This window comes from Oncorhynchus nerka, linkage group LG3 (assembly GCF_034236695.1).
Source record: "Oncorhynchus nerka isolate Pitt River linkage group LG3, Oner_Uvic_2.0, whole genome shotgun sequence".
Taxonomy (NCBI): domain Eukaryota; kingdom Metazoa; phylum Chordata; class Actinopteri; order Salmoniformes; family Salmonidae; genus Oncorhynchus; species Oncorhynchus nerka.
This window is the reverse complement of record NC_088398.1, coordinates 48,723,974-48,741,191: the sequence shown is the minus strand read 5'-3', so window position 1 is coordinate 48,741,191 and position 17,218 is coordinate 48,723,974. Positions and strand designations below refer to the sequence as shown.

At 42.6% G+C, this 17,218-nt stretch overlaps 1 protein-coding gene across 1 annotated transcript in view; it reads right to left on the bottom strand.

Moving 5' to 3' along the window:
• Positions 1-2,384: 2,384 nt before the first annotated feature.
• The window catches only part of LOC115109884 (contactin-associated protein-like 5), a 48,802-nt gene continuing 33,968 nt past the window's right edge, over positions 2,385-17,218 (bottom strand). The window contains exons 12-22 of the mRNA XM_029635135.2: positions 15,588-15,744; positions 14,974-15,101; positions 14,612-14,782; positions 13,698-13,916; positions 11,692-11,931; positions 10,022-10,246; positions 9,783-9,916; positions 8,517-8,604; positions 6,496-6,699; positions 4,385-4,459; positions 2,385-3,757 (exon numbers count right to left, since the gene is read on the bottom strand). Coding sequence (XP_029490995.2) covers positions 3,522-3,757; positions 4,385-4,459; positions 6,496-6,699; positions 8,517-8,604; positions 9,783-9,916; positions 10,022-10,246; positions 11,692-11,931; positions 13,698-13,916; positions 14,612-14,782; positions 14,974-15,101; positions 15,588-15,744 — 1,877 coding nt within the window. The 3' untranslated portion in view covers positions 2,385-3,521. The remainder of the gene's footprint in view (positions 3,758-4,384; positions 4,460-6,495; positions 6,700-8,516; positions 8,605-9,782; positions 9,917-10,021; positions 10,247-11,691; positions 11,932-13,697; positions 13,917-14,611; positions 14,783-14,973; positions 15,102-15,587; positions 15,745-17,218) is intronic.

The window sequence follows — 17,218 nt, the reverse complement described above, 5'->3', positions numbered from 1 at the left end:
GAACTTTTTCCGAATTAACTCCATAATATCGACTGAAACATGGAAAACGTTGTTTGAATCAATCCTGAAGGTGGTTTGTCATATTTCTCTCCATTGAAAGCACCGTCCTTGTAGCCTGGTTTGTTCTGAGATTTGAATGGAAAAATACCGGGACCTGACTTTTGCGCACCAATTGCCACACAGACACCAAGGGGGACACTTGGCAATTGTAGTCTCTTATGGTCAATCTTCCAATGATATGCCTACAAATACGTCACAATGCTGCAAAGACCTTGGGGAAACAAGAGAAAGAGTCCGTTCATTCCTGTCGCATTCACAGCCATATAAGGCGATCATGGAAAACGTAGCCTCAGAAATCCTGTGCATTTCCTGGTCGGTCATACATCTTGGTTTTGCCCGAAGCATTTGTTCTAAGGGACTCACAGTGAAAATCTTTGCATTTCTGGAAACGTAAGACTGTCTTCTTTCCAAAACTATCAATTCCAAGCATATTCGAGCATCTTTTCGTGACAAAATATTGCGCTTAAAACGGGCACGTCTTTTTATCCAAAAATGAAATACTGCCCCTAGAGTCTTAACAGGTTAAATGATATTGTACATTGGAATGGTAGAGTTATGTCCTTCATGTAGTTATCAGAATTGTACAGAAAGGTCTGTTCAATCCAAGAGTACAACCAATTGATTACAGCGTTACCCCAAAAATGGAGGAGGCAGGTGGCAGCGGGAGGAGGTAGGGAACTGGCAGCGGGAGGAGGTAGGGAACTGGTCTGTCTGCCCAATATAAAGGATCAAAACTGGCGGAGGAATAAAAATAGCATGAATAGGAAAGCATGGTGTAATCGTGCCAGGCATGCACACAAACATATACAGTTGGCATTGCTGTTATGATTTTAGCTGTCCTTGATGTCATTTGTTTTAAATTAATTTTTTTGCATTGTTGTTTTCGGTTTTCCTCTGTCTTTTACTTTTTTCTCTTTAGTTCATTCTCTTGGTTGTATAGCATTGGGGGGTTCTTGGGGGTGGGGAATGGAATAAATTGTATTTTTCATTTTTCTTCCTGGGGGGACTGTGGGAGGGGTCTTGCATGGTTGAAGGACAGCTATTGGGGAACTGTGGGGAGATCTTGGAGGGTTCGGGTTCACGGTTTTTTGGCCTGGTGGTAGATTGGTCAACATGCCCTTGATCAGGGCATTGACCCTGGATGCTTCTGTGTAAAGAATAAAAATTAAAAATAGTTGTAAAAAATATTTCCAACCTCCTGATGGGAAAGAGGCGTTGTCATGACTTCAACAGTGTTGCTGTGTTTGAACCATGTTAATTCCTTAGTGATGTTGACACCATAGAACTTGAAGCTATCGACCCGCTCCACTACAGGATGTGGATCGGCCCATGCTCGGCCCTCTGTTTCCTGTAGTTCACAATCAGCTGACATTGAGGGAGAGGTTGATGTCCTGGCACCACACTGCCAGGTAATTAACCTACTCCCAGTATGCTTTTTCATCGTATTCAGTGATCAGGCCTACCATCGTCGTGTTGTCAGCAAACGTAATTATGGTGTTGGAGTCATGCACGGTCACACAGTCGTGGGTGAACCGAGAGTACAGGAGTTGAGTAAGCACCCACCCCTGAGGGGCCCCCGTGTTGAGGTTCAATGTTGCGGATATATATATACTTCCTCCGAAGTCGGTCCCTCTCCTTGTTTGGGCGACGTTCGGCGGTCGACGTCACCGGTCTTCTAGCCATCGTCTATCCACCTTTCATTTTCCATTTGTTTTGTATCGTCTTCCCACACACCTGGTTTCAATTCCATCAATTACATGTTGTGTATTTAACCCTCTGTTCCCCACATGTCCTTGTCCAGTATTGTTTATTGTAAGTGCTTGTGAACGTTATGTCTGGGGTTTTCGTCCCATTGTATATATTGTTTTTGTTAACTGTGATTTTTATCATTAACTGCGCCTGACTTCTCTACCGCCAGTACGCACGCCTTACATTAACCTTTGTCTTGATAAATTTTTATTTGATTTAACTTATTTTACATATACACTGTCAGAGATATATTTTTTAAGCGGCTCATGCCCTAGTTGTTTTATTTCAAACTGACTGTATCAACCCTCCATTGAGCATGTAAAGTGGGGAGTGTTTGTATCTATTTGCCTGGAAGATCACAAGAGGTTAGATAAGGATTTGGGGAATATTACATGATCCTATAATCATGCATTTCATATTATATTTCAATCAACATATTTTAATGTAGGTTACTACATTTCTGAAGATCGGATTGACTTGCAAATCCACATAATTTTAATTGAATATGACAGTCAACTGAACTATTCCAAGGGATGTAAGAAGGGAATAAGGTACATTACAATATATCATTAAGAATGTCTTCCATTTATTAATAAATATACATCTATACAATATACCTGTACAACTGCAACTATACAAATCATAAAGAAGAAAAGGTAAATAAATGACAAATGTTGTAATAAAACAATGAGTAAAATCTCATTGTTAGTGGTTAGTAAAGTTTTTCTATAGAGACATCTGATCATTTCTTGTCTTGAGACAACTTCGTGACTTGAATCTTCGCACAACCATGCATTGATTTGAATGGCAAACTTGTTGGTAAATTCCAGTCACAGGGATGTCTCTAAATGATCTGGGCCAGCACAACTTTTGAAGTGGAACATATACTGTAGTTATCAATCCATCTGATAGCAAAATACTCCCCATAATGCATCATTTAAACATAAATTACAGCATTGTATAATTACAACAAAATACACCTTTCATTTGTTATAGGTTCGAACAGAGGGTGTTTTTACAGTACAGGTGGGTCATGTTCAGATGTGTGATTGATTCCCTTATACAACATTCAAAACACAAGTTAACACTAATGAGTTGAAACCAAGTTGTAAAGGGTTGTTAAAAAAAATGGTTAAAACAATATGAAGAGGCACTCTTACAGAAGGCAGTATAGGCCCCTTGCCACACTGGAATGTTCACAGTTGGCGTCACTTACAGACCTACAGTACGTTCGTATCTTTCACATGTAATTTAGGACGCTCCACAGAACTCTGTGGGAAATCTTGAAGAATTATTGGGGGTTACAAGAATAATGATGTCTTCGGGAATTTGTACACATTCAGTAGGTGTGGCAGGTGACATTCACTTATGTTTCCCTTCCTTCTTTATCTCAGTTCTTACTTCTGCTGGTTGAGAAATGCTTCACAATCACACCTGCATATTCACTCCTTATTGTTTAACAGTTCCACCAACCACATAATACACTTACAGCCCTAAAGATTGGCTAAACTCGCTGTCCACTACCTACATGTTTTGTAACAATCAGACATTGGCCCTGGCAGAATCCCTGTGAATGGGTATTGGGCTTGGGCTCTGGGTTCTTTTGTTTGTCCGGAATGTTGTCCATGATTCTGCAGCAACATCTCCACTTCCAAATCCACTAACAGAGAAGAGGCCTTCCCTGATGACCAAGGGTACTGGAACACTGGTGTTCAGATGTAGTACTCCCTGTTGTCCCTGAGGGTGGAGCTGTGGTGGAGGTGGAGCTCTGTTCGGTAGGCTGATTCTGCCTGGTAGGCTGCTTCTCTCCGGTAGGCTGTTTCAAGGTTGTGTCGGTGCTCCTTCTCCTTGATGCTGGCATCTCTCTGGGCTTCCCGGTGTTGGTACAGGAAACGGGTCATCACCGCCACCACACACAGAGTGATGAAGACCACCGCAGACACTACTCCTGTGGGGGAGAAATAGCAGTCATCTTTAGTGGATCCTCTATTAGGATACTTGTTTTTCTATGTCTATATTATATCTATTAAGTCATTTCTCTCTCTCTGCATTGTTGGGAAGGCCCCGTAAGCATTTCCACTGTTGTTCTACACCTGTTGATTACGAAGCATGTGAAAAATAACATTTGACTTGATGGCAATTTGGCTGTTTAGGCTAAGCAAAATGACCTTCCATATCTTTTAAACTTCAGTGGCACAGATAATTGTTTGAACTTAAAATCCCTTGACAAAAATGTCTCTCACTAGGAATTTACTCAGGAATATATATATATATATATATATATATTTAGATCAGTCAATCCATTAACTCCATGGCATACAATCATATCTGACTGAAAGTCAATTTACAAGACCTTTTACTTTACAGTTCAAATAACATCGCTTCTGGGTAATTACTTTGGAAGTCTCTCCTGTGCTGGAAATGCCTTAAACTGTGGCATGTTATCCTATCTTGACAGACACACATTATTCAGAGAAAACGTCTGATGAGAGAGGCAGAGATCGCTGGGGCTCATTTCACATCACACTGACTTTGGCAATTGAGCACTTTAACAACTCTGAATTGGAAAACTCACCTCCAATTACCACTGAGTTGTTTTTTGAAGCCTTCCTTAATGGCCCCTTGCCTCTGCTGACTGTCTCTGAATGATCTACCGGAGGAGGGAAGAGAGAGCAGTGAGGAATGGATTAGATTATTGATCTGTCATTTATATGACCGAAGGATATAGATGAAAAACAAACATAAAAGGAAAAGCAACATTCACTTGGGTACCATCATTGTGACAATGTAAGAATCTGACAGACTGAAAACTCTATCCTTGTGTTGACAAGATTGAAATGTTAAAGTAACTGTGTCCGGTGAAAATCACACTTTTGAAGGCTGATAACTTTACACAAATAATGTTGACTCTTCCTATACTCACACATGTGGCCAAAGCATAAATAAGACCAAAAATTATTGAAAAAAATCCCACCTCAAACTTATCTTAGACTGATAAAAAAATGCTTGCTATTTCCACATTTATCATGACAAAACGCTGGCTCAGTGGCTGAGCTGCCCAATCAGCCTGATTTAGATATGTTTCTCCTTATAATTTCCAACATTTTGGTAAGATATTTGTGAGTCAACTTGTCTATAAGCTCCCGAGCGGCACATCAGTCTAAGGCACTGCATCTCAGTGCAAGAGGCATCACTACAGTCCCTTGTTCGAATCCAGGCTGTTTTACATCCGGCCGTGATTGGGCGGCGCACAATTGGCCCAGCGTCGTCCGGGTTTGGCCGGGGTAGGCCTTCAGAGTAAATAAGAATTTGTTCTTAACTAACTTGCCTAGTTAAATAAAATATATATAATAATAATAATAATATACATGCAGCTTCTATCCTGTCATTATATGTTGCCCTAGAAGAAAAATTAACCCTTGCTCATGAGAATAATGTAATAAATCGATAGAATTAATACTTCTATCTAATTGACATTAGTACCGTTTTCTCGGTCATCTCAGCTTCTTTGGTGGAGATGTTTAGGCACCGGGTGAAAATGCAAAAAAAAATAAAAAATTCCACGGCAACAATTTTCTGTGCAAAATGTCCCAATGACATCGGTTTGACCGGTTGTAAGGAACTAGAAAGTAATACTATCAGCTTTTATGATACTGATAAAGACAATACCTCTACAGATTGTATCTAACTGCACATTCACATTCTCTGAAGATGCTGAAAGAAAGAAATCACATTTCTGCACTGTTCCATTGTCAAAATATTAAGGCTATGTGAGAGGTTACAGACCTACAGTCAGTGTCTAGATTTCAGGTTCCATTTAACCCATCTGAACAGTAGGCTACAATAGGCCTATTTGAGGTCCCTGTCTTGTGACTGTCAAATTTGCATAGGGCCTCATAATCATCACACATAACATAGCCGGCACTGCTATCATCTTTCTGTACCACTTCACCAACTCTTTCCCAAACATGAGCTTTCAGGCCCTCCCTTCTCTTTATTTCCAACTCTCCATTTCACAGCTTTTTGCTTCCGTGGATCAAAGTTAACTTTTTCTGACTGTTCCTAAATGTATTTGGCGATTGGCGTATAGGCTATTTCTCACACATAGTCAGGCTCTGAAGCTTAGGCTTACGCACTAATGCCAGATAGCCTAAAATAATGAAAGAAAACCCTCAATGTAGCCTATAGACATAAATTGCACAATAAATATACATTTATGGATTTTTGAAGGTATTGCCCCCCCCCCCCCCCCCCCCCACCCGCCTTTCATCCACACAATAATTCATGACCCTAAACCCGCCTGCCCCGCGGATATAATCAAGGGGACTGCGGGTTACTAGTGAACCCGCGCATCACTAACACCCACACCATTCTGTTATTGGGGTAGGCCCACACCATTCTGTTATTGGGGTAGGCCCACACCATTCAAACACAGAAAAGCAGCTTTTTAACATACTGTACTTAATTACAATTTTTGTGAAGAAAACATTTGGAAGGAAAAACCATTTCACTCATATTGTAATGAATTATAGCTCATATTTCATAAAAATCTGGAAACACTGGACAGTTACTTTAAATGACATTTTCCATAGTTAAAACTCTACAAGTTAAATACAGCTAATCTTTGTACCCCACGTCTTCCAAAATGGCAGAAATACATTACATTTTGAATACATCACACAATACCTGATTGAGAGTGCAATATTGTCAAGTCAGCCAACGTCCCACAGTTAGACTCCACCAAGTGACCCCGGACAGTGACCAATGAGCTGCCACGATTTAGTAGCACTGCCTTCAGTGGAGCCATGTGATTAAACTGGACTGATGACAGACAGCCAATGAAGCCCTTAGATCCTGCCCGCATCACTTCCTCATCCACAGCATCCACTCCTGTAAACAATAAGTAAGGTACTCACTTATTTGTCGATTCATCTGGATGTTCATAAAACATTCAAACATCCACGACTGTCACCATTACAACAGCATCCAACTTTGAATAATAAGTAATATAATATATGCCATTTAACAGACACTTCTATCAAAAGTGACGTACAGTCATGCATGCAAACATTTGACTAATGAGCATGTTGTATAGTATCCCTTATAACAATATCTCTTTGTCAATGTGAGATATGACCCATTGAGCAGGCTCTCTTGAGACTGTATGAAAATTGTCCCTGCTTGTCGTGTTCAACGGGAGAGTCTGTAATTGCATAGGAAATGTATGCAAATGCAATTAGAGCTCCACCATACGTTTATTTAAAGATTCCTCGTCATTTGCAGGAAAGTAATCAATAACGACTGCCACATATGCAGCTAGCATCATGGCTGCTTAAAGCACTTGAATATCACTCATCAGCAATAGGAGAGCTGAGATGCAATTTACGGTTTTGATTTGTGTTAAGGACAAGAGTAGATGGGAATTTAAGATACAACAGAGATGGGAGTGTGCCTGTCATTCCATTACAGATGTACTATTGTCTTCTTCCTATACAGTACTTTCTATAGTTAAACCATGGAGCTAATCAGACTGGGTGAACATTCAACAGCATCTTCCCTTTAAAATAATATTCTAATCTATAATTACCAGCATACTTCTCATGGGGGACACATTTATTGTAGAGGAAGTAGTTGGCCCAAAGAAGTTGTACAATGATCATCGCCACAATGGTCTATCATTGATTTTTGTTTGTGGCGCTGCAGCATTCATTTTGACTTAATAGATCCCTGGGAGACATAACCCAGCCAAGAAGGTAAATGTCTTTCTTTTGGTCCTTTGGAGAACAAGTGGATGCTGTTGTGCTGTGCTGAAGTCATATGAATACAATGTGGCTGAGAGTGAGAAACAGCATACCTTAGAGGGAATGTTATGTCCTATATAGTAAAAGCCCCGATTTGGCATACATAAAGGAGATTTGATTTTGTCTGTTTAACTCTACTCTCATGATTTTTCTTGAGTTTGATGAAAAAGTTGGAAATACAGCAATTACCATTAGAATGATTAAGGCTTACAGGCCTATGTTGAATCGTTTTTTGTTGACCGGCTCTAAATATCTTATACATTGCCAATGACCAATGTCCAAAAAATAATGTTACTCCTAAAATCTCTATATAAAATGTATTCATCCGTGGGGATCTGTGGTACCTTAATGATAAGATGAATACATTTGTTTTGAAATGCAAATTGTGTTGTCAATTAGCATAGATTTGCTAGTTCCCCAAGCTATTGAGAATCTTTGTTAGACAAATTAGGCTTGATTTACATAAGAGTTCCATTTAGCTTCTGACTAATGCTCAAAGTGATAAGCTTGAGTGCAATACTCCCAAGATTTGCCGTGCGTGCAACATGTGAGACTGATTATTAGACAGATACAATGTCTTGGTGGGGTGATGATGAGAGTGGCTCACACCCCTCCCCATCTGTTCGTCAGTTCTACAGCAGATGCGAGAAGTGATTAAGATATTTGACCAAATCTCATTTGTAGAATGCCTATATCACATGTGATATCACTGACATGTCTCTTCTATCTCTTCCAGCTTACAAGCTTTGCTTTTATTGCAGACGGATTCTTCTAATCCCTGCCATCATGTCCTAGGCTGTTAATTTCCTCCATGTAGAACAAAAAAAACATTGACAGTAGCACCCAGTCATGTTGTCATTTCAAACCACATTGACCAACAGGTCCTCATTTCTATGGTGGGCTCACCTGTGACTTTCCCCAAAGTCAGCGATTTGATGGAGATTAACTCTGCGTCTGATGACAGGCTGTACTTTAGGTTCATGTCCTTGTCAATCTAGTGGAGTGGGAGAGGGAAAAAGGACAAGGAGGCGTGAAGAACACATTCAACCACATACAGTATACTTGGTTAATCCAACACATTGGCTAGTGTTAGCTACCGTAAAAACATTTTTCCCAACAAGGTTTTTGCTCATGGTGACCAAGTACAGTGTAGTTCCTCTCTCTGCTCACGTCATCTTTTTATATAGCCCCAACTGTTTGAATACAACTTGTACACATCCTCTCTACTCCCCTGCTCCTCACTCTGTTCACTCCCCTGCTCCTCACTCTGTTCACTCCCCTGCTCCTCACTCCCCTGTGCCTCACTCTCTTCACTCCCCTGCTCCTCACTCTCTTCACTCCCCTGCTCCTCACTCTCTTCACTCCCCTGCTCCTCACTCTCTTCACTCCCCTGCTCCTCACTCTCTTCACTCCCCTGCTCCTCACTCTCTTCACTCCCCTGCTCCTCACTCTCTTCACTCCCCTGCTCCTCACTCTCTTCACTCCCCTGCTCCTCACTCTCTTCACTCCCCTGCTCCTCACTCTCTTCACTCCCCTGCTCCTCACTCTGTTCACTCCCCTGCTCCTCACTCTCTTCACTCCCCTGCTCCTCACTCTCTTCACTCCCCTGCTCCTCACTCTCTTCACTCCCCTGCTCCTCACTCTCTTCACTCCCCTGCTCCTCACTCTGTTCACTCCCCTGCTCCTCACTCTCTTCACTCCCCTGCTCCTCACTCCCCTGTTCCTCACTCTCTTCACTCCCCTGCTCCTCAATCTCTTCACTCCCCTGCTCCTCACTCTGTTCACTCCCCTGCTCCTCAATCTCTTCACTCCCCTGTTCCTCACTCTGTTCACTCCCCTGCTCCTCACTCTGTTCACTCCCCTACTCCTCACTCTGTTCACTCCCCTGCTCATCACTCTGTTCACTCCCCTGCTCATCACTCTGTTCACTCCCCTGCTCCTCACTCTGTTCACTCCCCTGCTCCCCACTCTCTTCACTCCCCTGCTCCTCACTCTCTTCACTCCCCTGCTCCTCACTCTCTTCACTCCCCTGCTCCTCACTCTGTTCACTCCCCTGCTCCCCACTCTCTTCACTCCCCTGCTCCTCACTCTCTTCACTCCCCTGCATCTACATTTCCCTTTGACTCATGCAAATATTAACATCCCATATGTTTATACATCCCCTTCTTTCACCTGTAGGTAGACATCTTTCCCCTGACGGTGGATTCTGATACGGTGGAGGCGTCTATCTGCCAGGCTGCTGGGGCTGGGGCTGAACACATCTGGCTTCCTGTCCACATGGATACTGTACCAGATCTGGAGACTCCCTGTTGATCACAACACAAACTGGGTTAAACTGTCAATTCAGTGGTAAGAATCCTACCTTGATAATCCTATTTATTGTCGTGAAAAATGAGTAGAGGGGTCCATACCGTTGCGTGCCAGGATGACTGCTATGTACTGCTGGCTGAAGGTGTTGACAGTGAGCAGCATGGCAGGGCTTTGTGTGGTCATGAAGCTGAAAGCTATGTTCTCTCTGGCCCTGCTGCTCTCTCTGTAGTCACTGGAGGTCTTGGAGCTCCTGTTCTGCATCACAGAGAAAGGCTCCTGGAAGGTGTAGGTTACTGACGATTCTCTGTCAAATGAAACAGACACCTCTGCATGGACACAGAGAGAGAAGATGGGTTAGGTACTGCATTATATCATGGTGATAGTCCAGCACAATGTGGTCACCTTTTACTTGAGGATAGCCTCAGCCCCAGGGCCAGCAGCATTTATAATATCTGCCGTTCGGTTAATATGAAATAAGTCCCCCCCCCCCCCACTCCATGGAAGTGGGAATGAATCAAAGTGGGACTACTGTAATTCAGACCAGTGGAATATTTCAGGCGGGTCTGCTCCATGATAATGGAGGCATAGATTAGTGTGAATGTGAGAGCCGGATCCTCTCAGACAGACCAGAGACAGCAGAGCAGTCATCTCATCCTCTCCGTCTTTGATCTATTTTCCAATCTGCACTCTGAATGCCACTGATCTCAGCACCTCTACTCCAAAACTTCAAGAGCAAGTGAACATCATCAGGACTGAAGCAGCCTAAGATCTTTGCTGTAGTTGAATATTTCACTAGAAAACACAAAAAAATGTAATGTTTTCACCTCTGTCCAATCAAAAACGCATATTTTTGACCAATGGGTAAAATTATACAGTATGTTTAATTGTATGGATACTCCTCGACAGAAACCAATGGTCCAAACCTTGTGTTTCTATCATAACCCGTTAAAGCGTTTTTGGAGTTTTTACCGTTGTAGGACGGCCAAGATTAGAATGCCTAAATCAATGGATCCCATGTGGTAAAACATCTGGAAAATACCATTGAGTCAGCTAGACTGGATGCTGTGAGAGAATTAAGGCAAACTTACAGGCTCACCATTGAACTCGTCATCTTTCTTCTCGAAACCGGAGGACATAAAACAATATAGAGACAAGACAGATATCGAATTTGAGACATGACATTTCCTATTTTAGTGTACACTTTTCATATTAATGCGAAATTCCTGTTTAAAAAATATATATTTCTCAGAAAAACAAGCATATCTCTCCTGTCATGTTAATGTTGCTTTTTGTGACCCGCGATAACAACTTTGCAGAAGACCACCACAACATGTAAAATCTTCAAAAGTCGCTGGGAGAAGTGGCACTACTCTGTCAACAGACCTCGGTGCTTATTATTGGAAGTATTAGCTTACGATTCATAACATGAAGAATCATATTTGTCTTGGTACTCTGAGCGATGTTAGATTTCTGTTAATGTAACACAATATTTTGCAACAGATGGCTGTTGTGACATCTTACAGCTCTATGCTAATCAACTTCCCCTGATTGCAGCCGATTGCACTTCACTAGGGAACTTTTACACCCACGTGTTAAAAATGATACTTTACAAACAGTGCATGTTTTGTGTGTATACTTGAAGTTACATGTTGCATGTTAGAATCATAGATTCGGTGTCCAAACAGCATCAGAATGATTAGATGAAAGTACGTTACAGCTAAATTAACCCCAAGGCTTAATCTCTATGATGAAGTCACTATAAGATTCACACCTTCCTTGCAGGAGGGTCCTCCGTAAGCAGACTGGGAGCAGTCACAGACGTAGCCGCTGTTCTTCTCGATGCACCTCCCTCTGTTGTGGCAGAGACTGCTGGAGCCGCTGCAGTGGCCGGGGCAGCCTGCACTTACGCCCGGGGTCATTTTAGCCCGCTCCTCCAGGTTAAAGGTCACACTGTTTATAGTCAGAGTTCTGATGCATCCCAGGAAGCCACTCTGCCTGGCCGCTGTTCCCCCTGGAGGAGGGACCACAGGTAATAACAAATTAATATGGCATTTTTGTGTTCTAATATGTACAACCAGCTGACTGGTGTGTTTACGGACATATTCAATCAATCCCTATCCCAGTCTGCTGTTCCCACATGCTTCAAGAGGGCCACCATTGTTTCTGTTCCTAAGAAAGCTAAGGTAACTGGCACTCACCTCCATCATCATGAAGTGCTTTGAGAGACTAGTCAAGAATCATATCACCTCCACCCTACCCGACACCCTAGACCCACTACAATTTGCTTACCACCCCAATAGGTCCACAGACGATGCAATCGCAATCACACTGCACACTGCCCTAACCCATCTGGACAAGAGGGAATACCTATGTAAGAATTCTGTTCATCGACTACAGCTCAGCATTTAACACCATGGTACCCTCCAAACTCGTCATAAAGCATGAGACCCTGGGTCTCAACCTCGCCCTGTTTAACTGGGTCCTGGACTTTCTGACAGGCCGCCCCCAGGTGGTGAGGGTAGGAAACAACATCTCCACCCCGCTGATCCTCAACACTGGGGCCCTACAAGGGTGCGTTCTCAGCCCTCCCCTGTACTCCCTTTTCACCCACGACCGCGTGGCCATGCACGCCTCCAACTCAGTTTGCAGTTTGAGATGAAACTACAGTGGTAGGCTTGATTACCAACAACAACGAGACGACCTACAGGGAGGAGGTGAGGGCCCTCGGAGTGTGGTGTCGGGAAAACAACCTCACACTCAACGTCAACAAAACAAAGGAGATGATTGTGAACTTCAAGAAACAGCAGAGGGAGCACCCCCCTTCCACATCAACGGGACAGTAGTGGAGAAGGTGGAAAGTTTTAAGTTCCTCGGCATACACATCACGGACAAACTGAAATGGTCCACCCACACAGACAGCGTGGTGAAGAAGGCGCAACAGCGAGGCTGAAGAAATTTGGCTTGCCACCAAAAACACTCACAAACTTTTACAGATGCACAATCGAGAGCATCCTGTTGGGCTGTATCACCGCCTGGTATAGCAACTGCTCAGCCCACAACCGCAAGGCTCTCCAGAGGGTAGTGAGGTCTGCCCAATGCATCACTGGGGGCAAACTACCTGCCCTCCAAGACACCTACACCACCCAATGTCACAGGAAGGCCAAAAAGATCATCAAGGACAACAACCACATGAGCCACTGCCTGTTCACCCCGCTATCATCCAGAAGGCGAGGTAAGTACAGGTGCATCAAAGTTGGGACCGAGAGACTGAAAAACAGCTTCTATCTCAAGGCCATCAGACTGTTAAACAGCCATCACTAATATTGAGTGGCTGCTGCAAACATACTGACTCAAATCTCTAGCCACTTTAATAATTAAAAATTGGATGTAATAAATGTATCACTAGTCACTTTAAACAATGCCACTTTATATAATGTTTACATACCCTACATTACTCATCTCATATGTATATACTGTACTCTATACCATCTACTGCATCTTGCCTATGCCGTTCAGGCCATCGCTCATCCATATATTTATATGTACATATTCTTATTCCTTCCTTTACTCTTGTGAGTATAAGGTAGTTGTTGTGAAATTGTTAGAATACTTGTTAGATATTACTGCATGGTCGGAACTAGATGCACAAGCATTTCGCTACACTCGCATTAACATCTGCTATCCATGTGTATGTGACCAATACAATTGATTTGATTTGATTTATAACTGCTCTATGTACATATTAATCCACAGAAGGGCTGTTCACCCTATCCCTACCCACAAACAGCTGGCTGTTGAGCCGGAGGCGGAGGTGTCTGTCAGACGGGGCTTCCAGGAAGCGCAGGGGCAGCTGGTCCACGTGTAGAGAAGCCTCCTTCACGCTGCGCTCCGCTCTCAGATAGTGCCACTGCCTGTCATTCAGGGGCACGTGGGACTTAACGGCCAAGACCACTGGCCCGTTTCCCACATCAAAGGAGAACGTCACCACAGAGGGAGCTGAGAAAACAAATTGGGACACAAGCTAACAGTCAGTCAGGTTAGCATTGAATCTGAGACTCCTCTTTTATATGATACACAATTTCGTTTTATGTCGATGGCATGCAATGTGATGTATTGAGACTTGGAAGGCTTTGATGACCTGTATGGTTTTATGTAGGGCAGTGTTGACAGCTTGTCAATATTTGTAAATGCGCCTCACATTTCAGACACTGCAGTTTTTTCAGTGCTGCAAATGTCCTGTGAGAGAATGGACTCTTACAAAAGACCTAAAGAGAAGCTTTTTTCAGATGCATTTTGAGCCCAACAACTAAGTTGTCCTCCTCTTTATTCATTTTAGTACATTCACAATGCAGTTTGACCATTATTTTCTTCAGCAGTTATTTCTATATTCAGTGAGGATATTTAGATTTTATGGTTACCGCAGCAAGTGCTATTATAGGTTAATTTGACAGCTTGATATTAGAGCACTGTGTGTGTCATTAGGATTACATTATGCAGTGCAGGTCAGATCAGGAGTGACATGTTTCAACTGCATGTCAAATGTAGGCTACTGTAGCTGGGAAGTGCTTTCATCAGAAAATATAATCTTGATGATTTCACACTGCTGGTCTCCTCCAAATGGATTTTGTGTGTGTGTGTGTGTGTGTGTGTGTGTGTGTGTGTGTGTGTGTGTGTGGGGCCTACAGACTCACAGCTGAGCTCTAGCCTGATGAAGTGCTTGAGGCCCAGGTTCTCCAGAAAGACTCCTGATGGGACGCTGGTCTTGAAGTAGAAGGAGATGTCAGCACTGAGCTCTGCCTGGAGGGTCGGGAAGTGCAGGTATGATGACTCCTGGTAGAAGGACGCCGCATTCCACACAGACTCTAGAAAACAGGAAACAGTCATTTCTTCTTAGAGGAAAGTCTTGACTCACATAATAAGGATACAGAGATGAGTGAAAAAGGGTTTATGTCTTGGAACTAAGTGGAGCGTTTGAACATACTCAATATTTAATCATTGGCCTGGAAAAGGATGCCCAAAAGGATGCCCTTACAAAACAGGAGAGTTCACCTACTGTCACCATAACAACGCAGTGGGCCGATTCTGTAGAGTGCCTCAGAGCCTGTTCTGTTGGTGTCTCCAATCACGATCTCACTCACTGGTAAGTGCTCTTTGTAGGAGAGGACTCCTGTGTCATTAGCCCTGCAATACAGAGAGAGAGAGAAGCCTCTTCATTTCACAACAGATAAACTAATCCATTCCTCAGTCAGCATTGCCTGGAACTTTAGAGTAAACACTATAAAGATGGGGTGATCTATCAAGGTGTGGGACGGGTGCCTCAGGAGATATGCAAATGAGGTTCCCCAAATGCAAAATTGCACAGGGACACACTGGATGAGAATAAATGTAGACAACGTAATTCAAGTTAAAGATAAAGTATGTAATAAAGGATATCATGATAAGATCGGCAGTTGAAGCCTAATATGTTTTTGATAGTAATTTACACCTTCATATAGTCATTTTTGCATTTCAGCTGTTGAATTGTGATAGAAATATCCCTGTATTCAAAGTTTTATATAAATATATATTTTTTTAGATAATAATGGTCACTAGACAAACCCAAAGGCCTGTCGAGCATATTCATTAATGAACAGCCCAGAGATACACGAGACATATTTGCATTGTTACCATGAGTCTGTGTCGGCATCGCAGTTGCAGAAGTAGTTCATGTCCATGCAGTTTTCCTCCAGGCTGCAGGAGCACTGCTGAACCCCCGGCAGGAAGCCTCCCCAGTAAGTCCGTCTCTCTCCACCCTGGTCCACCCACCAGGACAATGGGGTACCATCTACAGCAGAGCACAACATAATTCATACAAAAAGAAGCAATTATAGCAATGCAGTAAATGAAAAATACATATAAATATAGGAAATATGCAACTAAGAGAAACAGCTTTACAGTAGCTAGTTATACAGTTAGTTCAAAAGCATAACTACTGGATCAGATAGACTAGCCAGATGCTTAGACAAATTGCCAACATTTTAGCAATGAAATCCTTGGAATACACAATCTCATCCGTATTCAAATATTCCAATACCCTGCTGGTCAGTGAGACTCGGACAAATCCTATTAGAGACTAGCTAATAATCCAGGGGTTATCTCTGCAGTATGGCTATCTGCACAGTGACTGTGATTAGAGCCATTGGCATCTGTTGGCATCCCATGGCATTGTGTCAATGAACCCTCAGTGATGCCAGTCAGACAGGCAGGGCTCATTTCCTGGAGCATCTGTAAGTGGCCCTGCTACAGCCATCCGTCAGACAATATGACTCTGCATTAGAGACACTGCAGGCCTGTAGAGAGCAGCCCCTCAGCTCTCAGCAGAGCTATAGGCTACTATCAACACATCTGCATTGTGCATTGCGGATTCGTGATGTTGCATGCTAAACCTGCATACATTATATACACCCTCTCATTGAACTTAATCTGCAAGAGGTCTTGAAATAAACTGCAGTACAATATTGACAGTAACAGTGTCTCTTATGGCACAAGTGTTGGTTGCTTATTTAGTCAGAATAGGTCCCAGTGTTGGGCAAGCATTTGAAAGCATATCAATACTAGACAAATTAGTTGTTGTTTATTGTTTTGTTCTTGTGGTCATGACAAAGAATGTGCAAATGTGAATCCTTAGTATTCAAACTGCACGTTGACTGATAATGAAACGGTAATATGAAAAGAGAAGACGAGTTAAAATGACATTGTCATCGTGGATGGTAATTGGTATTTTCTTGTCATATTACAAGCTGCAGCTGTTGTCTGTGCCGAACACTACAGCCACATAATGAAACAAATGAAAATGACAATTAAACAAATTAATAACAATAATCAAACATATTCAACTAAAGGGAACCATATTCCATGAATGAGTGTAGGTTACGCATGCATGACGTTGTGGTGTCTGAGTTCACAAAAAGCCGGATTTACATAATCCATGGGCCAACTTGGTCTAATAATAAACAATTAGTGAATTGCTATTCATTGAACAGCTGAGAGACATGGTGTGTATGACAGAGGGGCTGAACATCATTCATCTTCTATAGAGTATATCTGTGTTCAAGCAGCAGAAACAACCTATTGATGTTACATCTGACACTGTTCATATATAGCCCATACAATAACTTTTTTATTTTCTCTTTTGGATCCACTGTGATAATGAACTTGTTTGTTTGCACGCACATGACAGCCGGGGAATCAGGGAATTCAGCACTTCATGAATGTTTCATGATTTAGACGCAAATGTGGGATGTCTGGGAGACCGTTTG